Here is a 27,851-nt window from a genome sequence, read left to right as displayed (position 1 = left end):
CCCGCGCGCTCAGTCAATTATGTCATGCGTGCGGCGCTTCAAAGCATGTCGCACAGTGACAGTGAGATAATGCATAAGACTTTTAGATCTAATGGTAGCGGCATTCCCCGTAATTTGTCTGGGATTACTTCACATGTGCCCTTTTCAGTGGGGGATGAAAAGACGAAATATTTCACCCCGTTGTCTTCACCCCGCATTGGACGATTTCGGTGACACGGAGGTGTGTGATGTCGTTAAAACTATGGATGTCTACCGAATTTCTTCTAGCTGGGGTTTGGCTGCACTGTTAAAAATCGCTGTAAAAAAACGGCCAAATTTTGACAGTAACATACTGTTTTTCATTAAAACAGTGCATTCTGGGTAATATTCATCATTTTCGAGAAGGTAGCCTGCTGCTATATATCGTAAATTAACAACGTTCAAAGTCGACACTCAGCGGCTGTGTTTCAAATCACACCCTACACCCTCATTCACTATTCCACATGAGTTTACTAATATAGTCCACCTGACAGAGAGAATGAAAACTAATAAGTGAATTGAACTACATGAACTACAACTGACTTCAGCCACAGCTTTAGATGAAATCAACTGAAGATTTACCAACTTCACTCATTACTAACCAGACTGACTTTATTTATATTAGATCAGAGATCAGAGATCGAAAGATCTTACTGAGAATTACAGAGATTTAGATGATAATGTTACTGTTTCGTTTGACATTACCATTGTGGAGATCAGTGTTTACTTTAGTTGGGCTCCTGACCCTTGACTTTTGTACTTTAAATTTTGTTTCATTGCTGTATTTGTATCTTTATGGTACATCTGTTACAGCATTATGAATTTTGATAGTTAGCTGATTATGGCTGTTTCTGTCAGGCATATTCTGCTAGACTGACTTAAAGTGTTGCTATAGTAATCAAATATTAATTTGGTGTTGAAATATGTGAGTGAATGACACAATTTTTTTTGTTTCTTCAATTTTGTAAGATTAAACATGAATGTGATAACCAGAATTTATGGATTTAATGACAGTTTTAGTTAAGAAATATTTCGGGCAGCAGTCCCCACAACACTCAAAGAGAGAAATCAACAATCAGCATATGAATCTCAACAATGGTGACAATCAAAAGGTTCATGATGCAATGCATGCTGGGTACCAGCGCAGGATAAAACTCATCCATGACTCCCAGCATGCATTGCGGCATTAATAAATTATGCCCCTGAATTGTTCACTTATTTTCTTGAATTCTTATGTGCTTATAATTTTGCATTTGTCTTAAGTTTTAGTAGCATGTGTTGTGATGTTCAGAACTGATATGTTTATTTATTTTGTGGATTGTCACCATTGTTGTGATTCATACACTGATTATTGAGGTTTCTGTCTAAATTTCAACAAAGTTTTTTTTATTTTATTATGAGTGAAATTTTCTTAACAGTCTTTCATAACTTATGGCTCAGCAGTGTTCCTTCTTATGCTGTAGTATCAATATTCAATAAGAGAAAAGACACAGTTTAGAAATAATAGTTTTTGTTCTTGCCAATCTTTAAACAACAATACCAGATTTTTCTCTTCTGTGGACTTTTGTTTTGCTATAACAAGTTCCAAAGATGCATTGTTACAGCATGTAAAAAAAAAAAAACCTTAGTTGTTGAAAAGTCACGTTCAAGAGCCCAACTAAAGTAAACACTGATCTCCATCATGGTAGTGAAAAACACCTAAACCTATTTAACTCTCCATAAGATCTTCTGTAGACATATGACAGAAATAAAGTCAGTCTGGTTAGTAATGTGAATCTGGTGAAGCTGTTTTAGTAGTTGTTTAATCAGATCTTGAGAGATTTGATGTATTCTTTTATTCAGCTGATTTCATCTAAGGCTGTGGCTGAAGTCATTTGTAGATCTTGTGTTTCTCTTTCCTTCAGTGATTCTGAAGGTGTTTATCACTAATGCTCAATCATCAATTAATCACATAATTATCTCATTAACTTCACTGAATCAGTGTTACTCTAACACTCTGTAGTGTGCACACATTATAAGTGTTCATTTAAAACTGAGGATTTTGTTGTGGGGTTTAAAGGGTTAAAGATTTAAGATGAAGAAAAAACAGCATGAAACATAATTTAACAGTAATAAACTGTAATTAATTTACAGGAAACAAAATGTAGAAAAACAGTTATTTACTGGCACCCCTGCTGCGAGTAAATAACAGTTTTTCTACAGCTTGTTGCCGTAAATTAATGGTTGCCAGCAAAAAAAGTGTTTTTCTACAGTTTTTTGCCGTTAAGTCAAGGAAAAACAGTAATATACTGTAAAATGTAAACTTCAGATTTACCAAATGAAAAAAAAAGTTAATTTAACCAAAATATTTGTGAACATCCATAGGAAAAAAATATGCAAACTCATACACTGATAATGAGAGTAAATACTGAACTTGACTGTATTAATGTCTGTTTGCACAAGAGAGATCTGTTAGTTTAATGTAGTTTTGTTGTTCACCATTGTGGTGGAGAGTATAGCCTGTGCTTCAGTCAATGATGAGCCACAAATTCTGATCTTCTGCTGTTTTATATAAAGACAGTAAATGTGGGTGCGCTGATACAGTGGTGATCTCTGTGTTAAGTACTTTCGGCACATACATGTGTGCTATAGATTACAATGAGCCGCAGTGATTTGAGTAAAAGTCATGTATTTAGTTACTTTATTACTGCACATTAAGTGTTTGCATCTTTATATTAAGAAATACTCCTTCTCAGTGGAATCAAATGAAATAAGTTCATAGTACTAACATAGTAGGAATGCTAGTTTTTAAACTCGAACTGTTTGAAGCAGTGGGAGTGGAGTTAATTTCCATGGTAGAATTTATGGTAAAATACTGTAAAGAAAAAATAAGAGTGGTAAATTAATGGTTGAAAGCTGTAAATTAACAGTACTTTACTGGCACCCCTGCTGCCACTAAATTACTGTTATTTAACGGCATAATTTTTTACAGTGTGGGGATTTGTGCTTTCCAAGAGACTGTCACAACGGATGCGTCTTTGACCGGTTGGGGAGCTGTTTGTCAAGGGCGCCCAGCCCACGGAGTGTAGACAGCGACACAACGCAGTTGGCACATAAACAGGTTGGAATTACTGGCAGTTTTTCTGGCTCTCCAGTATTTCTTGAATCTGCTGATGGGCCGTAATGTGCTGCTCAGATCAGACAACACAGCGTTTGTGTTATATTTGAATCATCAGGGGGGATTACGCTCTTGCCCCCTGTGCAGGCTGGCGAGACATGTTCTTCTTTGGTCTCAGAACAAATTTCTGTCGATCCGAGCTGTTCATGTCCCCGGACGTTTTAACTTCGGAGCGGATTTGCTATCCAGGCAGACTATGGAGCAAGGGGAATGGAGGTTACAACCCCAATCGGTGAACCTCTTATGGCAGATTTTCGGAGAAGCGAGAGTGGATTTATTCGCGTTATATGGTTCTCCCTATGCCCTCCATCGCCCCTGGGCTTGGATGCGTTAGCTCACAATTGGCCCAGGACCAGTTTGTATGCTTTTCCCCCGATTCGTTTGATCCCAGCGGTATTATCCAGAATACGGCTGGACAGAGTGGAACAGCTGCTGCTGGTGGCTCCCCGGTGGCACACACGGCCGTGGTTTGCGGACCTGATCAGTCTGTTAGCGGGCTCTCCATGGGAGATTCCCCTCAGACAGGATTTATTATCACAAGCACAGGGAATGATTTGGCACCCGATGCCAGATCTATGGAAACTGTGGGTGTGGCCTCTGAGCGGAGTGAATTAGTATGTCCCGGTCTGTCTGTTGAAACTACCGAGACTATACTGAATTCTAGAGCAGCTTCTACAAGACGCTTGTAACGGAAACAGGTCAGTTTAGCTCAAAGGGAATCATTTAAGATTTTAAAGGGAATTTGAACAGAATCACTGTTTCACGGCTGGTCAGTGAACAAGCCGTTTAACATCAAATCTGCGCTAGACACTAATATCCAAACTATAGTGAAACACTATCAATTAGCACAGTAACAAGATCGGCAGTTTAAGACATTAACTTGTAAGCACAAAACACAAGATACTTCTCTTTTCAATATGAATAAGGCTTTATTAGATAAATCTAAGACATATAACTAATCTAACACATAAACGCACGCACACACACATTCACACAAGTTGCAGCAAGATCGAAAGTTAGAGAATGGAAATATGGAATCCCAAGTTCACAGCAATACGTTAAATTGCATAGACATGAACAACCATCAATCACGTAATTAGCGCTCGCATTGAGTTCCTCAATGAGGTTAAAATTGTATTAGATACACCAGCACAACAAATATCTGGGGATACGTTGCCTTCATGTCCTGTGAAAGGGACTGAAAGGGGCTATCCCGGTGTCGCTGATTGGCTGGAAGTTCAGTAGTGGCTGAAGTGACGTCTTGGGAAGCCCGTGGTTGTTGGGCGTTGGCTGAAAGTGCAGAGTCCTGTGGGCTGGTTAAAGTTGAACGGGCACTCGAGGTCAGGCGTCGGAGACTCGACGTTACAAAACTTAACTCAGAACACAAAACTCTCAAACGGAAAAGAAAAGAAATAAAGTTTGACGAGACAAAGTTGTGTTCCTTCTCATCGTGACTAAGTAGCAACAGGCTGCAGCACGCTGCAACCGCGCTCAAAGAACAATGATGACTAACCGCATGGCTAGATGCTACAAGCTAGCCGAAGCATAGCTAGAGACTAGAAGCAGACACTAAAACAAGGCATGACTGATAGCACAAGCAATGCTAGAACTAAAAGCAAGATTTCATGGTGTCCAAAGTATTTAAAGGGGCCTGTTGGCCCCACCTCAAATGTTGTCTTGACCAATCAGATATTGTCTTGGCTCGGGGGGTATCATAAATCATATGTTTATCTTACCAAGCATGTGGTCCGAATGTTCCTGCTCTGGCAGGGTCTAATTTTCGACATGATTCCTATAAAACGATTATGATATATTTTACAAATAAATGATTGTCAGGACAATATCAAGCAAGAAAATTCGATTATATCAATACTAGACATGACTATGTATCCTATAGTTATCAAAATACACACACAATAAGTGATTATACATGATAGTCAAATGTGTGGGTTACACATAAATGAATATGGAGTTAAGCAATGGAATGATTCATTTATAAGTCTTTTTGAGTTCACTCTGGTCCATATACATGTAAAAAAGAAGTTTCTTTGGCATTCTCTGGCAAAGGACTTTTCTGTGAAGATAGAGGTTTAAAGCCCTTCCCCCCCTTAGGAATTTCAGTCTGGTTCTGCTAGGTGGGGGGGGGGACTCTCATGTGCAGTACTCTCATGGGTTTTCATGTGATGTCCAGCGTTGCATTTCAATTATGAACAACAAATTTGATAATCTCTTCTTCGAATTGAAATTGTAAATAATTGCTCTAGTGGTGTTAATGTTCAAAGCTGTTGTGTGAACAAGTTGGTTGGTCATCTTGCTTGGTTCTTGTGGCACTCGAACTGATTTACGACTTCCTGAGGAATTCAGCTCTCGTGTTTCAATGCATACAGCTTTGATAGACTCTTTAATTTGTCTGGTTCAACTCATTTCTGCTACACGCTTATATGCTTCCAAGTGGAGACTGTTTACTACCTGGTGTGAAATTCGTAATATGGATCCAGTTTACTGCCCTGCCCTCTGTCTCACCCTCGTGCATGGAATTTGCACCGGGCTCTGTGAAGGTGTTGTTTGCGACCGAGGCCTAATTATGTCCCTAAGGTCGCATCTAATCCCTTTCGCTTTCAGCAAATGGTCCTGGAGGCTTTACCCCCTGCTGAGGCGGGGTCAGGAGAAGTCTTTGCCCTGTGAGTGCTTTAAAGGCTTATGTGGATCGTACAGCCCCATGGCGTGAGTCTGACCAGCTGTTTGTCTGTTTTGGACATAAGGGTAAAGGCCATGCTGTTACGAAACAGCGCATGTCCCATTGGCTGGTGGAAGCAATATCTTTAGCCTATGAGGTGCGCGGACTTGTTTCACCCTTAGGAGTTAAAGCTCATTCCATGAGAGCAGTGGCTTCTTCTCAAGCATTTCTCATTGGATCTTCTATAGATGATATCTGTGCTGTGCCAGGTTGGTCCTCACCGAGCACTTTTATCAAGTCTTACAGTCTGGATGTGAGGATGACACCTGGCTCCCGGTTTCTCTCCGCTTGAGCAGATGCTTCCTTGGATCCCAGCTATCAGGTACGTCAGGCGTTATGGTATAGCATTCCCATAGCCGGTGACGTCACCACAGCATCGAAGTGACCTATGAAAGGGAACATCTCGGTTATGTATGTAACCATGGTTCCCTGAATAGGGAACGAGATGCTGCGGTCCTGGCTTGTGCCATACCTTGATAGCATTCTTCTTCTTCAGTTCATGAAATCTGAGCGAAATAGTGCGCGGCACCCAAGTATATGATGCGTGCACATGCGTAAGGGTGGTGCCAAGCGCTATTTGGCCAATAGGATTGGCAAGATGGTATAGGGCTTCAGTCATTCGTCACACCCAGAGCCATATAGAGTGAGAGTTGCGACAACTCCATTGACTCCAATGGAACGCTTTTTTTACAGCAATGGCGGCTCGTGGAGCCTCTAAATAGTTCCCGGAAGTAGCAGCAAACCGATGCCGCGCCGTAGAGATGCAGCAGAACAAACCGTTCGCGACGCACTTTTAACAGGTAAGACGTTTAAATAATAAGATTGCATATTATCAGTACATCTTAATAACAATAAATTGCAAATTAAAACCTTCTAGTAGATTACCACTCATTGAAATTAGTAGATTTAAGGTTTGTTATCAGATAACTAACAGATTAAGCTAGGATTGGAGCTGAATAAAGTTAGTAACGAACACCCTAATAATTGTAAAATCTGTTCTCATAATTCAGTTTCATCCATCTTGTTTGCAATTAGAAAAAAAGGAGTATAAACATATTTTTTTGCAGGGTGGGGAAAGTTAGCTAACGTTACATAGCCTATTACGTTAGTTCAATATAACGTGTGACAGCGGTGAGTGGAAGTGGTAAAAATGAGGTTATAAAGTTTGTTCCTTATTACACGTATTAAATTACTTAATAATAAAATGCACCCTATTGATATACATTTAGAGTGAATTGAGTTTGCAAAAACATGGGTGGAGTGTTTTTAGTCATTGTGATTCATTTACTATTACCTGTCTTTATTATATAATAATACTGTATTATATACTTAAACTTGTTAGTGTATAAAAGTAACATACTGTAACATTCTGTGGGTGCTGGTGGGTGGAGGATTAGTGGTGCCACTGAACTGTTCTGGGATGGAGCATCAGTGAGGATGCAGGTCAGGAGAGCTGAGGGGACCTTTTTTTTTTGATAGCTGAATTTTCATTATTTTTCTTAGTGCTGCCTTTGCATTGTTAGATTTTTTTTTTTTTTTGTCTATTAAATTTTATTAATAGACCCAGGTAACTGGCTGATGGTTCACTGGAATGCGGACTGGCTGCTGACTGACTTTCTGCTGGTTGACTGGGCAGTGTCACCTGTCCCTGTCTCTCCTCTCTAGCCATGTCCTTTTTCTTCACTCTCACTTTCCAACCCACTTTCCCTTCTCTGAGTGTCCTCGTTCTTTTTTCCTCAACCTTTGAAACTGATAGAGGTAGAATCCATGGTTTTGCTCATTTTAAATATTGAAAATATCACATCACTTTACTTCAACTAGTACGAGTTTGTACTTATTATATATGAATCACCTGAAATAACATAGCTGTAATCAGCAGCCATTTCTTGTATGTTCACAGGTCTAGGGGTGCATCGTGGAGCAGGGCCCTCCTCTTTTTGACCACAGGACGATGTACAAAGATTGTGGGAATAGCATCTGGTCTCAGCCTACTCTTGAATTTTTTGGTCATGACAAATTGCTTTGCCGCAATTTGTCTGCATACTGACTTCAGTTTAGTTTCCACACACACCTTTTTTTTGTCTACCCACATACAGTACATATCACATGGTGGTTAAATGCACAGTTATAGGTAACACTGATGACTCCCTGCAATGTCTCACCATGAGTCTCAGCTCCCTGGATTTTGCAAGGCTTTGCTTGTTCCTTATTTCTATTAAAACATTGTCAATGTAAAAAAGTGCAAATCGATTTAAGTATAATTACCTAACAATTTTTTGTTGTTGTAATTTTTATTTGTATTTAGATTGCTCCTGCTGACTTGAGCCAACCATTATTTTCTCCTCTCTGTCAGCGGGGAAGCCATACATTCGCACACCTTTCTCTGACTGAGTGGAGCATCCCCATGCAGCACAGTAAACCACGGTGGAGACTATGCAAGGACAACATTAAAGAAAGGACACATACAAAATGCTTGTCATGCTATTAAATTTATTAGAAATGTATTCATGAATTGCTGTAAATAGTTAATTGTATAATTACAATTTAAAATAACTGTTTTCTATTTTAAAATGGAATATACTCCTGTGATGTCAACCTGAATTTTCAGCATCATTACTTTTGAATGGCAGTGTACATGTTTATATACGAGTATGCTTAAGTTGTTTTAAACCTGAATATATTGTGTACATGAATAAGTATTGTAAGAATTATACTAGATATAATAGGTATATTATTTATAATACATAATTATATTACTATATGTAATTGTAAGAATTATAAACAGTAAGCTTCATATTACATTTATTTAACATGCTAATTACTGCTGCTAACAGTTAATTGACCCATAGTGCGGTGCGAGCTGAAAATCACCTGTCGCCAGCCTGTCTCTGTACTACCTGAAAGTCATCAATATGACATTAGTTAACATGAGATCAGTGAAAAAATGGACAATATGTAACGTAAAAAGGCAACGGCAACCCGTGTTTATAAAACTTAACGTTAGCCTGAAATAAGTTTTTAAAATAACGGTAATTGAACACTAATCCTCAAATATTACCCGATTTGATATTTTAAAAACAACATCGCTGTAACTACATACGCATGCTACATACATATGTCAGTGTGTTGTATAAATATATAAAATAAATACATTTATTGACTCCTTATTACCAGAAATCGCAGTTCTGTCACTCTACTCTATCAGTTTGAATGGCCGCCAACGCACTTCCTGGAACTATTTGAAGTCTACACGAATCACGTGACAACCAAACATTTCGAACTTCCGTTGTCGCAACTCTCTCTCTATATGGCTCTGGTCACACCGAGGGGTGTTCCCATAGCCGGTGACGTCACCGCAGCATCTTGTTCCCTATTCAGGGAACCATGGTTACATACATAACCGAGATGTTTTCATTGTTAAAAGTGATGCAAAAGTCACGCTACTGACTTTGAAACATCTCTTGTGCAGCCTTCCATTGAGTCTCCAGTATTACTGTCCCCTAGAGGAAGATACTGCAGCTGTTCTGAACCAGTATGACATTCAAAGTTATAAATTATTTTAAAATCAATAAAGTCTTCTATTTCAACTTCAAAAGGTGTGTTTTGTTTCTGATTTCTAAATGAGCATTTCAATTAAGGTTTTACACTCATATGTAAATCAGGACACATGCTATTGAATTAAACAGTATGTTTGTTGAAACATCTTGTTGTCACAGTTCTTCTGGATTTATTCTCTCTCAGTTTGTAAGTCATTCCAGACAGACTGATGATGATCAGATCAGATTTATGTGTGGAGTACTGTCTGCTGTCAGACACAAATCTCACTGGATTATTACAATTACAGTTTTTTTCAATCGCTAACAAGCGCTTAACCATACTTCAGATACTTTTTCTAAACTCTTAACACAGACTCACACCTACAAAACACAATTGGCCAAATGGATAATTTTCTTCTCAAAAACACATTTTGTTAAATATATAGTAAATCTTCATTTCAAAATAGAACACATCTTTATCTGCACACACCAACTTTACCAAAACACTGGAAATCTGACTCAAAATTAAATTATTCTGTCAAAGAATAACACTTATTTTCACCTCACAAGGTACATACAGTCAATCAAAGTACACCAGGTTTCAAAATACTGGCTATTGTTGACATTACTAAAACTGCATAGACTTTTATGTTTCAGTTTTACAGGTATTTGCATGCAAAACATGCAATTCACTGTTTTACACTAAATTTATTGGTTTGGAACTGTATGTCCAAATGTACAGCAATGTTCACATTCAAAAGCATTCCAGTAAAAAGCTATTTTTCCCTTTACTGTTTACTGCAGGAGGCAGTAGAAACAAGGTATGATAGAACAGAAAAGGTTTGACAGTATTGCCTACAGTGAACAAAATATCAATGAAACACATAAGAGCATTCTGAACAAAAAAAAAAAAAACAACAGCAAAAAGCCCAGATAAAAAAAAGGGGGGGGGGGGGGGGTAAAATAACAACAATCTCTCACTGCTCCTGCTCCTCTCACTGCATCTCTCACTGCATCTCTCACTGTTCCTCTCACTGCTCCTCTCACTGCTCCTGCTCCTCTCACTGCTCCTCTCACTGCTCCTCTCACTGCTCCTGCTCCTCTCACTGCATCTCTCACTGTTCCTCTCACTGCTCCTCTCACTGCTCCTGCTCCTCTCACTTTTCCGGCTCTTCTTACTGAATCTCTCACTGCTCCTGCTCCTCTCACTGCTCCTGCTCTTCTCCCTTGGCCCATTGCTCTTACTCTTCCTCGTCCATACATTACAGTGTTTCTCTTTTTCAGTTTCTGTTTCCAAAAACATCACTCTTCAAAGACCTCCTTTTATTGTATAAGTTTATTGTCTAAAAAATAAGCCCTGCCATTGAGTCTAAGCCAGATTGGAATCAGTTGTGGTTGGCCCAATTTACACAACATAAATCAGCTAAGATATATTGTTTTTGAACTGATATCATTGCAGAAGCAGAGGTTTTTATACTCTATCTAAGGTTTGGAACATTGTTTTTGCTATTGTGGGATGTTGTGTGTTAACATTTGTAAATACTACAAAAACGATCCATAATTTTGTTGGGAGGTATAGCTTGTCTGTTCAGAAAATGTAAGCATTGTGGAAATGTGTTCAATGACTCCATATTGTGTGAAAACGACATGAAATGTGTGAATGGTATGGCCACAATAGACAGATGCTGTGCTAATTGTGTTTAGAGTTTTGAAAATGTGACAACTGCTTCGACAAATGCTTGTTAGCGACTGAAAAAAACTGTAATGGCCAAATTAATAACTAATAACTAATTAGCAGAAATCAGCGTAAAAATGTCCTCTCACCCCTGTATCTTGCTCCTCATGTGCTGGACATCATGTGTGTGCTCTTGGTTTTAATGCAGTACAAGATCCACGTTGATCATTCCTGCTACATTCTCAGTTATCCCTCAAGTGTTTGTAACTATAAAGCCCATGGCACTATCTTGTAATGCAAAATAATTAAACTTGTAACTGCCTTTCTTTCACAAAACAAAATGGCATTTGTTACTAAATATAAACAATAATAACTTTCTGGTGTACTGATGTCCCAGATGTCATTAATCTGATCAAATATTTTTATGTCTTAAGTAAAAAATAATCCCAATAATGATTATGTAGTTTTTCCAAGTCTAAAATAAACACATATAAGCCTACCTAGTAAAACGATGTATTTACCAAGAATCTTCAGAACACAATATTCATCATATTCATTTTATTGAAGCATAGACTATAAAGATGATAAAGTAGCATCAAGACAAACACGATTCAAGGAAAATAATTATTTATCATCAAAAATACATTAACCTCATATATTAATCAGTTCACACAGATGAGTGATGAAATGTCCTTAAAAGTCACACAGTCCCATCCAGTCAACTGTGATACAGATCATGTGATACATATAAGACATGTGATATTGTTCCAGAAAATAATGATTCCTTATCACGTCTAAACTGGTTTCATCTCCCCATCATGATCTTCTTCTCTCGTGTCTGGAAACAGTTTGTGGCTAATATCCAGCACTGATGTGGTGATGTTCTCAGCCAGAGGATCTCTCAGTCCTAACATCCCAGACCTGGTCAAAGTGAAACAAACAATCCAGATGAAGTTGTTTAATGGACAGAGAGCTCAGCTTATGTTCTGTGTGATTTTAGCAGGGTGAGCAACTATGACCCTTGTAGTACTGTACACTTACCATTCTTCAAGCTGCTTTAAGACCTTTTGAGAAGCTTTTTCTCTGAAGACAATTTACCACATCCTTTCACTCCTTTCAAGAGCATCACTTGGTCAAAACCCCTCATTTGGCTGATGAGATCATCTGTACAAATTAAAATACTGCAATAAACAATTTCATTCTGCAAGAATTTAGAAAAAGTTACAGAGGCAAATGTCTTGCTCATGAGACTGCATTAGCATGTGTAGTTCTCAGAGACTCCAGAATTAATCTATTGTTGCAGTAAATGTGTTTTCTTCCTCTAGAATCTTTCTCCAGAGTTAATGACTTCTCTCACAAATGTGTTATAGTCTGTGCAGTTTAAGGCCTGGCTTCAAACCAATCAATTATCAATTCACAATTTATAACACAACATTTACAAAACAGTGAGATAATGTAAATAAGTGTTTATATCAATTAAACCACTTTTATGACACTTGTATGCTTTTAAGAATAACAGGTGGTGTTTTTTTAAAACTTTAGATTAAAAATGTTCCAGTCACACTTTGCTAACATGCTATAATTATAATAGCTGTATCAAATAAAATAAAATAAATATAAAAACATTGGAAAGAATAATCACGGCTGACAAGACCAGTCCTGTGAGAGATCATCATAAAGTGCTGTAACACATAACACAGCATTGCTTCAACACACACATACCAGAGGACTTCTGTTTGTTTGAGCACAAGATGGCCGTCTTCATTCCTCATCCTGAGCAAATCATTTCCTTGGTCTTCCTTCTCTTCTGTGAAACAAGATAATCTCTACTTACTCTGTGTGCAATGAGCAATATTGCTCATTAAACATATAATTAAGTTAATTTAAAGTAAGATTCAGACCAGAGCATTTGATGAGTAAACAAATGTACCTGGGAAGAGCTGATCATGGCAAGATTCGCTGAGACTCAGTAATAGCTCTTTTAGTTTTTAGGAAGGTTTGTGAGGGTTGGCCCACCAAAAACTTCTGAAAAAGAAGAACAGCATTATCTGCAAACAATCCTGTAAGACAGAAAGAAAGGAAATATTATTTAATTACATGCAACTTATACATTACTATATACTTTAACTTATACATTACTTATACATTATTTTTTAGACCATGAAAGCATCCTCTGCAAAGATGCTGTATAATTAAATGTTAAATGCATCCATTATTAAAAGCAAGTCATTAATAGCAAGCTTTATTCATATGAGTTGGTTTAAAAATGAATTCATGTTAACAGGACTGTTATCAGTAGTGTAATTGATCTGGTTCTGACAAATTAATCAAAGATTTAATATATATCACGTGACACGTTAAACTAGCAATTTCTACTCATGGAGATCACGTATAGTGGGAACATGAACTGATGGGGCTTATTTGAAGTAATTTAATGAGAAGCCAATGAACAATATAAACTTTCTGACTGTGTGGGGCAACTGATTTTCCAATATTGTGATAGTGTCAGATGAGATTGTCCAGGGGCTTGTACAATATCATACAAGTGTTAAATTTAATTAGTTAATTATTAAGACTTTGATGTGCGACTGTATTTAGGGATCATTTTAAAGACTTTTCCCCTTTCTAGATACCCACACTTGAGGTCTTATTCACTTGAGAGTGTGTGTACGTGACAGGGCATGCACAAGACTGTCCCCGGTCTTAATAATACCAAAGCACAGCGTCCTTAACACACACTAAACCTCTCCAATACTGCTCTGGAGTGCTATACAACGCTTAGTGTATCCCATCATGCATCATGTTTTGGAATTAATGTGAGACTTTTTGCAGAGATCTCACAGGAGGTCACGCAAACCTTTCCAATGTTTGTGAAATATTAATTATAATAATTAGAAATTGAGAATAATTTTGTAGCAAAACAAAGTGTTGCATGTTTTCTTGGTGCACAGAAAAGTATATTTATTTTGTACATCATTTGTAACTTCTTTTTATCACTTAATTAGAAGCACCACAAATAAAATTTTCATCTTTAATAGGGACTATTGAAAAGACATTTAGAAGTTTATTTTAAAATGCAAAGTTGAAATGAACTTTGTCATGTTAAGATCGACACACATTGTGATCTTCATGCTCACTTGGGCCAAGTAAAGGAAATGTGCAAAGATGGCAAGTGTGGGTATTTGGACCGTACAACAGTTTAAGAAACAACAAATGCTGTGCAAATGATAACAGCAGTAATGTTTGATAAAAGGGACAAACTATCACAGACCAACCTGCCTCTGCAGCTTTCTGTCTTCTCCATTTCTGAAGGAATACCTCTCCACAAACACCACTGGGGTGACTGCTTCCTTTACGTCTTTTCAGCTAAAAAATTTATACAAGGGGAAATAAAATAAAACAGAATTATATACAGAATGTTAATAGTGATCTGTGAGCAAAATATTTAGGATATAAACCAATATGAATTGAACTGCAAGATGGGAAAAAGTATATATATATATATATATATATATATATATATATATATATATATATATATATATATATATATATATATATATATATATATTTTTTTTTTTTTTTTTTTTTTTTTTTTTTGATTTACATTAAAAAGGTATTACAAGCATGGTACAGTAAATGTGATTACTGTGAAATATGTCATATAAAAGCACATTAAAACACTACCATTACAGTGGTACAACTATAGTTATTTTGGTGATTATTGTGCTATTACTATGCAATAGTAAAACTACAGTTACTGTGGTAAAAAACAAAAAAACAAAACAAAAAGAAAAAAACATGGTAAATGTCTTGTTTACTGGGTTTTACCTACTATTGTAGGTGTCATGGTTACCATGATTTTACTACAAATACAACTTACATCTTTGAACCTGAAATGAATATAAAACGGATCCCAGGTCTGTGGCACGTCACGTCACGTGACCGATAGAGTTTAACCAGTTAGCAGCTGTGTTCATTTAGTTAAACACAATGAAACTCAAAGACAGCCTCGGATGACCGATGTAATAAGAGAGTAAACATAAGGCGCTCACCTGATTAATAAAGAAGACAGAATACATTTTATGACAGGCATTAAAAGAGCATATTTACTACTACTCACAATAGACTGTATAACTCACCCAACCTGCGGCTCTTGTAAACTGATGGAAAGTATCGCGATGTGTGCTGAATGAGACTTTCTTTATTTTAATTATATTATTTCGGTCTTATTACCGGTGAAATATTACAATAAGCCAGAACACGGGCCGAGCGGGGCTCATTCTAAACCCATTAGCGGACATTCATATCACAGAATCTGACAGCGATCAGAGGCTCATCAGCGACAGCATTTTTAGGAAGCCTTTACAATAACCTTAATAAAAACTTTTAACTTTAGAGTCTAAAGGAAAAAAAAATAAAAAAATCTGTAGGCCTATCTCTAATAAATTATTTATTTATTTATTTATTAATTGTTCTTTTTATTTAAACTAAATTGTTTCTTAATGTGAAAATGTGTTACAGTTATGTGTCAAGGACTTGATATTGAATTCTGTAATAAAAAAACTAATCTAGGCCTATGAAAAAAAAAAAAAAAATCAATGAAAAAGTAAAAAAAGAACCATTGCGCATTTTACAGCTAAAAAAAGTTTTAATATGTGTTTTTGTCACCAGCAATACAGTATGTTGCTCAGTTTTGTTACAGTAAGTTAAGCTCCGATTTCTTTTTTCAAGTTTCAGTGAGTTTCTTCTGTTGTCCTGTGAAAAAAATAAATAATAAAAATAATAATTAATCAGAAAATATCGTGCTGATGCACGAAAGATGCCTCCAGTTGAAATGCATTAGTTTAAAAAACGTGCTGCAATCACGAAAATAACGCCATAAAAGTGTGCCTGCCACGAATAAATATATTAAATTACGTGACAAAATCACAAAATGCCGTGAGACTGGGTTTCCGTGTGTGGACCACGGAAGATGAGTGTCACTGACTTGCGTTAGAGTTATCCGTGATCTCAGCACAGACTCACTCCGTGCTCCTATCACAGATTTTAGTTCTGACTATAGCCAAAATGTGTGTAAAACGCCATCAAACTGGATTTTATGATGACAGGACGAGGAAAAATGCCAAGTTAATTACATGCCATTGCAACAGAGTCGACGAAAAGCTTATAAGTTCCTAAACAAGTGAGTGAGGTCAGGTTGTTGAGGTCCGTGCCAAGTTAGACTTTGGTTATCTAACTGAAACAAACTGAAATTTTTATGATGACAGGACAATGCAATAACTACAACAGCTGTCTGGTTAACGTCATTATGGCATTTGATGTTGGAAAAGAAACAAACACTTCAAATGTTGCGTTTCCGAATGAGAAAGCACGTCCGTTGAGCGAGTTCTATACTCCGTCATTGAAACGGGTATCCGTGTGTGGACCACGGGAGGTCAGTGTCATTGACTTGCGTTGGAGAAATATCCGTGGCCGCGGCACGGAATTTGGGGCAATTCCGTGATGGCTTCACGGATTTTGAGTTAAGGGACCGTGGACATTTCACGGAATTCTGTGAGACCAGGTTGTTTTTTTTCTTCAAAAACATTTGTCCTGTACTTAACTTCACATTCAAGCCGCTTCTTAGAGATGCAAGGCTGATACAGCAGAACTATGATTTTAGTGAAACCCTAAGCTCAATCCTTGAAATGACCCAAGCCCCTTTTCATGAGCTGAGCACAGGTAGAGTACAATGTAAATTAGATTACATTAGAATATTTTCAAGTCACAAAGTATAAAATAAACTAAAATAAAATATTTGTAATCATACATATTATTTAGAGAATGAATAGCTATCTATATTCTCTTACTTCCTCCTTTGTCAACATTAGTGTTTTGGGGGCACCTTTAATGTTTTTACTCCAAATACTATACTTCTAGTCTTTTATCTCACAATGTATGTGGTAATTTTAGATTTTTTAATTAGCAACACTAATCTCTGTTGGCCGGCATTTTAACCATTGATAATCATAATCTAATAGTGCTGGAAAAGCCATACTGTCAGACTCATGGACCTGTTTTGTTGTGTTTTCTTCCCAATGTGTCTGTGTCCTAGTTTTATGTTCAGGTTTGTTGTGTGAATTATCCACATTTGCCCTCCTATTTAAAATGTTGTCTGCCCTGTCTTCCTTCATCTGGTATTGTTGATGTGTACATTGTGTTGTGTTGTGTGTGTGTGCTCCTGCCTTCTGTGGATGTTACCCTACTTGAGGATTTATTAAAGACTGTTTGAATTCATCTTCTTCTTCCTGCGTTCATTGTATGCCGCACCCTGTGACAGAATGCTGGACCAAGAGAATGGAATGGGCAGCAAAATTCTGTAATCTAGTTGTGTTTGCCCTCAGATTCGCCCTTCTTGCCGTCACGTCCCTGTACAACAACGAGACCATGAAATCCCTGTTCCAGATCAGGCTGAGTTACCATTGATCTGTGGACCACCCAGACACCACTGAATGCATGTTGTGGTCAATAGTGTTGAACGCAGCACTAAGATCCAATAGCACTAATAGAGACCACAATCAGATGACATTTTTCTCTAAGAAGGAATATAATTGTGAGGAGACCACCTTTTCTAGTATCTTGGACAGAAAAGGGAGATTCGAGATCGGTCTATAATTAACTAGTTCTTTGGGGTCTAGTTGTGGTTTTTCTGATGGGAGGCTTAATAACAGCCAGTTTGAAGGTTTTGGGGACATATCCTAATGACAATGAGGAATTAATAATAGTCAGAAGAAGGATCTATGACTTCTGGAAGCACCTCTTTTAGGAGCTTAGATGGAATAGGGTCTAACATACATAGGACACAGATGATTCTTCTTCACAATCTGACTTTGCTGCAGCCTGGAATTGAACTGCTGGTTTCGTCTGGTCAGAGGAGATCTGATCTCCGACTGAGCCTGGTTTCTCCCAAGGTTTTTTCTGCATTCTGTCACCGATGGAGTTTTGGTTCCTTGCCGCTGTCGCCTCTGTCTTGCTTAGTTGGGGACACTTCATTTACAGTGATATCGCTGACTTGGTTGCAAATGATTGCACAGACACTATTTAAACTGAACTGAGATGATGACATCACTGAATTCAATGATATACTGTCATTTTGCATTATTGACACACTGTTTTCCTAATTAATGTTCAGTTGCTTTGACAAAATATTTTTTGTTTAAAGCGCTATATAAATAAAGGTGACTTGACTTGACTTGGTTTAGATCATTTAACAAGTTTATACAAACCCGATTCCAAAAAAGTTGGGACACTGTACAAATTGTGAGCAAAAAATGAATGGAATAATTTACAAATCTCATTAACTTATATTTTATTCACAATAGAATAGAGATAACATATCAAATGTTGAAAGTGAGACATTTTGAATTATCATGCCAAATATTGGCTCATTTTGGATTTCATGAGAGCTACACATTCCAAAAAAGTTGGGGCATTAAGCAATAAGAGGCCAGAAAAGTTAAATGTACATATAAGGAACAGCTGGAGGACCAATTTGCAACTTATTAGGTCAACTGCCAACATGACTGGGTATGAAAAGACCCTCTCAAAGTTGCAGTGTCTTTCTGAAGTCAAGATGGTCAGAGGATCACCAATTCCCCCAATGCTGCGGTGAAAAATAGTGGAGCAATATCAGAAAGGAGTTTCTCAGAGAAAAATTGCAAAGAGTTTGAAGTTATCATCATCTACAATGCAAAATATCATCCAAAGATTCAGAGAATCTGGAACAATCTCTGTGCGTAAGGGTCAAGGCCGGAAAAACATACTGGATGCCCGTGATCTTCGGGCCCTTAGACGACACTGCATCACATACAGGAATGCTACTGTAATGGAAATCACAACATGGGCTCAGAAATACTTCCAGAAAACATTGTCGGTGAACACAATCCACCATGCTATTAGCCGTTGCCAGCTAAAACTATATAGGTAAAAAAAGAAGCCATATCTAAACATGATCCAGAAGCGCAGGTGTTTTCTCTTGGCCAAGTCTCATTTAAAATGGACTGTGGCAAAGTGGAAAACTGTTCTGTGGTCAGAAGAATCAAAATTTGAAGTTCTTTTTGGAAAACTGGGACGCCATGTCATCCGGACTAAAGAGGACAAGGACAACCCAAGTTGTTATCAGTGCTCAGTTCAGAAGCCTACATCTCTGATGGTATGGGGTTGCATGAGTGTGTGTGGCATGGGCAGCTTACATATCTGGAAAGGCACCATCTATGCTGAAAGGTATATCCAAGTTCTAGAACAACATATGCTCCTACCCAGACATCGTCTCTTTCAGGGAAGACCTTGCATTTTCCAACATGACAATGCCAGACCACATACTGCATCAATTACAACATCATGCTGCGTAGATGGATCAGGGTACTGAAATGGCCAGTCTGCAGTCCAGATCATCACCCATAGAAAACATTTGGTGCATCATAAAGAGGAAGATACGACAAAGAAGACCTAAGACAAAGCCTGTATTAGACAAGAATGGGACAACATTCCTATTCCTAAACTTGAGCAACTTGTCTCCTCAGTCCCCAGACATTTGCAGTTGAAGTTTTTTGAGATGTGTGGATGCCATGAAATTTAAAATCAATGTATTTTTCCCTAAAAATGAAACATTTTCTCAGTTTAAACATTTGATATGTCATCTATGTTGTATTCTGAATAAAATATTGAAATTTGAAACTTTCACATCATTGCATTCTGTTTTTATTTACAATTTGTACAGTGTCCCAACTTTTTTGGAATAGGGTTTGTACAATTCTTCCTCTCCCATAGTAGAGAATGAGTGGAACTGTTCCTCAGGGGGTCTGATGTGATACTGTAGATGACAGCTGAATGGTTATAATTGTATTTCTAATAGTATCGATTTTAGAAGTAAAGTAGTTCATAAAGTCATTACTGCTGTGATGTTGGGAAATGTCAACACTTGTTGAGGCTTTATTTTTCATTAATTTAGCCACTGTATTGAATAAATACCTGGGGTCAGGTTTGTTTCCTTCTAAAAGAGAAGAAAAGTAATCGGATCTAGCAGTTTTTAATGCTTTTCTGTAGGATAGGTTACTTTCCCGCCAAGCAATATGAAATACCTCTAGTTTAGTTTTCCTCCAGCTGCGCTCCATTTTCCGGGCTGCTCTCTTTAGGGTGCGAGTGTGCTCATTATACCATGGTGTCAGACTGTGGATGGATGTTAAAATCACCAACTATTAAAACTTTATCTGCAGCCATAACTAACTCGGATGTAAAATCAGCCAACTTTTTAATAAAGTCTTTATGGTGCCCTGGTGGCCTGTATACAGTAGCCAGTACAAACATAACAGGGGATTTATCATTAACATTTGTTTCTCTGGATAACGTTATATGAAGCACCATTACCTCAAACGAGTTATACTTGAAGCCTGCCCTCTGAGAAATCCTGAAAACATTGTTATAAATTGAAGCAACACCTCCCCCTTTACCTTTTGGATGCAGCTCATGTTTATAACAGTAATCTTGGGGGGATAGACTCATGTAAAATAATGTAGACATCAGGTTTTAGCCTATTGCCATAAGTTTACTTGTAATTTACAGTTTTCCTATTTCTACTGTAATTTGTTGCTGTTTGTTCCCATTCAGTCAAATTCGGCCATGTTCAGGATATGATTTGTATGTTCATCCTATATACTTTACATACAGTTACAATGATATTAAATCCCTCAACCCATGGTGTAAGATTTTGGCCATATCACCTACATCTAAGCTGTTCATTCATTGAATTGCACTAGTCAAAGGTCTTAAAGATTACATTCATTCAGCTTTGTTACAGACTCGGTTTAAATCTAGATTAAAGACCTCTCTCTTTAACCTGGCATACACATTACACATTATCACATTTCTATAATTCAAAGGATTAAAGGATTGTTGCATTAATCAGGGCTACCAGAACTGGGAAGACTTCCCATAACAATATACAAATGTACTTGTTACATCATAAGAAGAATGACACCTACACTAACATTTGTCTGCCCATCTCATCCTTTTCTCTGGTTAGCATCGTCAGGTAGATCTGGTATGTATCCAGACCGTACCCAGGAACGACAATAACAAAAAGATAAACAAATAAGAATTAAATATGAACACACAATTGTCACAATATGTGGTGCATGGGTAAATATAAGAGCACAACGAAGAAGATAAGTTCAAACAGTAGCATTTGGCTGCTGTTGTACTTATAAGTGTCTGGTTGCGTTGACAGCACTGATTTCAGCCAACATCTCCCGGATATTTTCTACTTGTATTAAAATTATGTCATAGTCAACGTTTTGATTGATAACTTTATCTGCAAGAGTCAACGACAGATCTTTTACTGTACCATCCTCAGCCACAGCTTGTGATGCGAAAAACTAGAAAAAGGTGCCTGAATTAGAAAGACCATATAAATCAAGTTTGTAAATGAACAAATAAATAAATACATAATTAAACAAATAAAGAAATTAATAAATACATAAATAAATGAAGACATGAATCAATAAACAAATAAATATTTAGATATTTATTTCGGCATTTATGCATTAATTTACTGTATTTAATAATTTCATTATGTATTTCACAATTTATTTATACATTTCAACATTTAATTATTTGATTTTGAGTAATCTGGACTTTTAAGAGAGCAAAAATGAAAAATGACCCCCAAAAAAGGAGGCTCGGAGTTTAATAGATTTTAATGAGGGAGAAAAATAGCTCATAAAAATTGAATATATATCACATAATCGTCTCAAAATTCTAAATAATAAACAAAAAATATTATTGAACAAGAATATTTTTCATTGATTTACAAAATAAAAAATAAAACCAAAAAATCAAAAAGTGAAGAGGCTCAAAGTTTACTAGATTTTAATGGGGAAAAATTGCTCATTAAAAGTGTATAGATATCACATTATATCACAAAATCTCCTAAAAAAACCTAAACAATAAACAAAAAATATTATGAAACAAGAATATCTTGCATTGATTTACAAAAAAAAAAAAAAAAAACATTTCAAGGCATCAGTGACTTTTAAGAGAGCAAAAGTGACCCAAAAATGAAGAGGTTCAGAGTTTAATAAATTTTAATAAGGGAGAAAAATTGCTCATAAAAATGTAATAGATATCACATAATATGACAAAATCTCTAAATAATAAACAAAAATATTGTTAAATTAATACATTTTAAAATATATTTAAAACATATTTTTTTTTGATTTGCAAAAAAAAAAAAAAAAATGAAGGGGCTCAGAGTTTAATCAATTTTAATTAGGGGGAAAATATAGCTCATAAAAATTGAATAGACAACACATAATAATATCACAAAATCACCTCAGATTTCTAAATAACAAACACAAAATATTATTGAACAAGAATATACTGCATAAAAAAACAAAAACAACAACAACAAAAAAAAAAAAACATTTCAAGGCATTTTAAGTGACTTTAAAGAGAGCAAAAGTAACCCAAAAATGAAGAGGTTCAAAATGTAATATTTGTTTTTAATGAGGGGTAAAAATATCTCATAAAAATTTAATATATATTACATAATATCACAAAACCTTCTTAAAATTCTAAATAATAAACAAAAAATATTATTGAACAAGAATATCTTGAATTATTTTAAAATTTTAAAATAAAAAAAATTAAAAAAAATGAAGAGGCTCAGAGTTTAATATATTTTAATAGGAAATTAATTGCTTATAAAATTGTATAGATATCACGTAATATGACAAAATCTCTAAATAATTCTAAATAATAAACAAAAATATTATTAAATTAATACATTTTAAAATATATCAACCATTTTATTTTATTGATTTGCAAAAAGAAAGAAAAAAGAAAAAGAAAAAGAAGCTCAGAGTTTAATCAGTTTTAATTCAGGGAAAAATAGCTCATAAAAATTTAATAGATATCAAATAATATCACAAAATCTCCTCAGAACTCAAAATAATAAACAAAAAATATTATTAAACAAGAATACCTTGCATTGATTTACAAAAAAGAAAAATAATAATAATAATTTTCAAGGCATCAGTGACTTTTAAGAGAGCAAAAGTGAGCCAAAAATGAAGAGGTTCAGAGTTTAATAGATTTTAATGAGGGAGAAAAATAGCTCATAAAAATGTAATAGATATCACATAATATGACAAAATCTTCTAAAAATTCTAAATAAACAAACAATATTATTAAGTTAATTAATTTTAAAATATATGAAGCAACATCTATTTTATCAATGTGCAAAAAGAAATAAAAATATATAGAGACTCAGTTTAATCCGTTTTAATTAGGGGGGGGGGGGGGGGGAATTGCTCATAAAAATTGAACAGATATCAAATAAAATCACAAAATCTCCTCACAATTCTAAATAACAAACAAAAAAATGTATTGAACAAAAATATATTTAGATATATTTTTTTATCTATTAAAAAAAACAATTAAGTGGCTCACAGATTAATATATTTTAATGTAAAAAAAATAGCTCATAAAAATTGAATAGATATCACATAATATCTCAAAATCTTCTCAAAATGCTCATTGTTTAATAATTTTTAATGAAAAAAAATAAAATAAAAATGTATAAATAAATTTTATATATATATATATATATATATATATATATATATATATATATATATATATATATATATATATATATATATATAATATCTCAAGGCTCAATTCAATTTAAGTGTGAAGATACGAAGTACCAAAAATGAAGATGTTTAAAGGGTTAATAATGTTTGTGTTTCAGGAGTCAAAACTAATTCAAACTCAGTCTAAAGTTCAGTTAAACTCTTTTCTCCAGAAGTGCTTCTGAAAGATGATTTCAAACATGAAGAAGAAGAAGAATGATGATGAAGATACAGTAATTTTATTCTGAACTCTATTACACTAAAATGACATGAACTCCTGAAAATACAGCCAGAGAAATATGACACGGCAGTGTAAATATGATTTCACACTAACACTAGTATATTTGTGTGTGTGTGTGTGTGTGTGTGTGTGTGTGTGTGTGTGTGATTGTTATTAGACAGAAACACAGAGAGTCTCTGAAACATCTTCATCTTGATCTGAAACAGGAAACTGATATTAAACACAAACACTTTCACATCATTACAACCTATGTGTAATAATGTGTGAGTGTGTGTGTGTGTGTGTGAGTGTGTGTGTGTGTGTGTTTAGTGTTTAATGTGACACAGAGACACTGAAGAGTAGTGAAAAAGTGTAAATCCAGCGAGTAGAGGTCGAGTGAATGTGTGTGTGAATGTGTGTAAGTGTGTGAGTGTGTGTGTGTCAGAGACGCTGTAGAAGGACAGAGAGCCACTCGACTCGTCCAGAAACACTGCGACTCTCTTACAGGAGTCTGGAGTAACAGAGATATGGGTGCTGTTCTTATTGTGACGAGCAGCTAATCCCTGATCAGAGCAGATCAGAATCCAGGAGATCTCATTATGTCCAAACCTACTGTCATCACTCGATCCTTTCCTCTGGATTTCTTTATAACACACTCCTATTTCAACTCTATCTCCGCTCCATTCAGTCTCCCAGTAACAGCGTCCAGTCAGTCTCTCTGAACACAGAATCTGACCCCAATTAACAAATCTGTCCGGATGATCAGGATATGACTGACCCTCAAAGACAAGCGTCACCTTTCTGTTCTCCTCAGACAGAACGAGTCGAGTTAGTGCTGTGTTTGGATCCAGTGTGAGATCACAGGCGTCTGAACACAACACACACACATTACAACACACACATTTACAACTCAACTACAAACAAAAAAACTGTGTCTGTGTGTGTTTGTGTGTGACTTACATTTCTGAGGTCCTGCTGTGATCCTGATCTCTCCTCCATGGTCCACACTAGAAAACACACACACACACACACACACACACACACAAACACACACACGCACACACACACACACACACACACACACGAACACACACACACACACAGAGAGATACACATGTGAACTCCTCCATGATCCACACTAGAAAACACACACGTGATATTTCACTATAGAAGTGTCCTCATAAATACTCTTATACACACACTGTTACATGCGGTGTTTCCTCAAGTGTGTGTTGTTTTGTGATTGTTGCTGTGCTTAATTTGTGCCGGAACAAGCCGGATCCGGCACTTCATTTGGCGGACCCCCCTCCTCCGTCTTACGCCCCTCGGTCCGGCTTCGGGCAAATTTTCACGCCACAGTTCAGACATGGGTCGGGTCTGTTTTAGGCTTCTCCTTATTTTTATATTTAGACATACATCAATAAGTGATAAAAATAATAATTATTGCTGCACTGGTGGAAACAGCACGAGACCGCGCTGACTACGTCAGACTTCCTACTTCCGCTCAATTTCATTTCGCTTCTGTACTCAGTCTGATACAGCGTCAGAGCTTTCTGTTTGCCACCGGTCTGGAAACAGCCGGGCCAATCAACGAACAGAGGGCGGGCTGAGAGCAGTGACGTAGATGCTAATCACCGAGTTTTACATTGTAGGTTAGAGAAATCGAAAACCGAAACGACCGCGGAAATGGGAAACGAGACACGGGATGCAATTCGCTCTGTTATGGAGAACATTCAACTCTTTTTCAAACTGAAGCCAGAACCAGAAGAGTGTTTAACAACAGGTTTACAGTGGAAGTTCAATCATAGATTTGAGTTCGATGCATGATGTCTGTGCTTCGATGCGGCTGTACAGGCGCATAACATACGTCATAACTAACCGTATCTGATTGGCTTACGGGTAACCAATGATTTTAAACTTCAGACAAGCGCCCCCTAGCGAGAGAGAAAACACTTCTCTATTATGCCATTCCAGACTCTGTCTACGAAGCAAAGTGAAGTAGCAGAGTCTGGTATTACCAGGCTAGCAGCGCGTGCCGTCAGCAGCTCAACACTTCTGCGTTCAAATACACGCAATAAGCTTAAGATTGCCGCAAAGCACCGGCCAAAGTAACTACCATAAATGTGACAGGGGGAAATAGTTGGGAGATATTTGAATTATTTATACTAATAAACTAGTGTTTTCTGAGTATGTGTCGCAAGGATGAATTGCCGATCCTGACTCGTCATCTCCTCATTAGACGCACCTTTAGAGAGAAGTGCATCTATATGGATTATGATTATGATTATAATGAAAGAGCTTTTGTTTTCATTAAGTAGTCATTTAAAGCTTTCTATAGATTTATTTATCATGGCTGTGAGGCATGTTTTCGCTGAGTGTCGGTTCATTTTTGTTCTCCTGTTAAAGACGACACGGCAGAAAGCACAGATGTTGTCATTCTACAAAAGCACATCATGTTGTTTTTCACACTACTACACATGACATTTCTCACTAGCGAGGAGACAGCACTGTTTAGAGACGCTGCAGCAGAAGAGTGTTTAGAGACGCACAGAGGTACGTTAGCCTAATTCACACAAGCACTCTCTCTTTCTTTCTCTGTGTCTCTGTCTGTCTCACTCTCTTTCTAATAACTTCATTAATAACTGCATTAGAATGCTATCAATGACTCAAGCCTCTGTTACCAGCTTTAAAACTACGCTTTGGTACCAACAAAAGATGCATTGCATGAGATGCAGAAGAAATAGTACCACTCACAATAGCGATTTAAGTACAAAAAGCGGACTTATCCCTTTAAATAAACCATCGGATCGATGTCTTGAAGTGTGGTGTGCATTATTTTTCTAATAATTCAACGGCCCGTCGTCAATTATTCCTTACATCACCCGTGTGCTGATAGCGCGCGCACAGATGAGACCTGAACAGCACACGTTGATATCTGCATTGTAAAAAATTGCTGTAGTTTCTACAGCAAAATTTTACATTATTTTACTGTATAAACATTTTACAAGATGGAGCTGTAATTCGCAATGCATTATGGGTCAAATAAGGTTTTACAGTTGTTAACAGTATATTTCCACGTCAACTGTAATTAATTTACAAGAAGCAGGTGTTGTCACTGTATTTCCTGCTTTTTACACTAACTTACTGTAGTGTGGCATTATGGGATTGCGCTCGCATCATTCAAATCAGAAACCCAAACGACTGGAGCAGTGTGAGAACGATTGAAGATTAGAGGCTTTATTCATAATTCCTGGTAAGTTTACTTAATTATACTTGAGAAATATATCCTTTTTATATTTATTTGAGTTAATGTATAAGCGATATCATGTCACAATAGCCTCCTATCCTGACATTTAGACCAGTAGCCTTCTGTGCAGTAAACTGGGAATTGCTATCATAGCATAGGCCTAATTTTCGATTTTTGGAAGTTACATTTTCATATTGAGAGCATTTAAAGTAGTGTTTACCTAACTTTTATCATAAAGCCCAAAGCGAACGATTGTCATAGTAACTACTATCTGTCGAAATAACTGACGAAGAGCAAAATATGTGAAATTTCATTTGTTTATATGTGTTCAACTGTCCTATATGATTATGATATATAATACTATAATAAGTGAAAGACATCTTTATATGCCCGACTGGACAAGTTAACCTGATAAAAAATAAAAAAAAAACACAGGAAAAAAAAACTGAGGAAGCATCGAAACGCGAGACTGATTCTGATTATATTAATGTTTCATTCAACATCAAAACAAGCTTAACGGCACACAATAAACTCACGGAAAATACATGAGGTAAATGTTCAACTGTTGAGTTTATTAATAACATATG

At 36.4% G+C, this 27,851-nt stretch overlaps 1 protein-coding gene and 1 long non-coding RNA gene across 12 annotated transcripts in view; both read right to left on the bottom strand.

The window, feature by feature from the left end:
- LOC127953119 (NACHT, LRR and PYD domains-containing protein 12) overlaps nt 1-27,851 on the bottom strand; it is a 179,265-nt gene that overhangs the window by 59,056 nt on the left and 92,358 nt on the right. For 2 of the 11 annotated variants that reach the window (XM_052552056.1, XM_052552051.1), the window contains 2 exons: nt 24,978-25,024; nt 24,690-24,885 (listed from right to left, as the gene is read on the bottom strand). The exons of 6 other annotated variants lie outside the window; for them this stretch is intronic. In XM_052552056.1, coding sequence (XP_052408016.1) covers nt 24,690-24,885; nt 24,978-25,024 — 243 coding nt within the window. Of the gene's footprint in view, nt 1-24,014; nt 24,886-24,977; nt 25,025-27,851 lie in introns of those variants that run through there. 3 more of the 11 variants (XM_052552057.1, XM_052552052.1, XM_052552053.1) reach the window with 2 other exon arrangements.
- Nucleotides 12,846-14,494, bottom strand: LOC127953193 (uncharacterized). The gene is made up of 3 exons (XR_008153117.1): nt 14,399-14,494; nt 13,054-13,183; nt 12,846-12,930 (listed from the first exon to the last, which is right to left on the bottom strand). It is a non-coding gene; the product is annotated as an uncharacterized LOC127953193 (long non-coding RNA).

The sequence above is a fragment of the Carassius gibelio genome, chromosome B3 (genome assembly GCF_023724105.1).
Source record: "Carassius gibelio isolate Cgi1373 ecotype wild population from Czech Republic chromosome B3, carGib1.2-hapl.c, whole genome shotgun sequence".
NCBI lineage: Eukaryota > Metazoa > Chordata > Actinopteri > Cypriniformes > Cyprinidae > Carassius > Carassius gibelio.
Note: the sequence above shows the minus strand (reverse complement) of the source record. Positions and strands in the feature narration are given on the sequence as shown.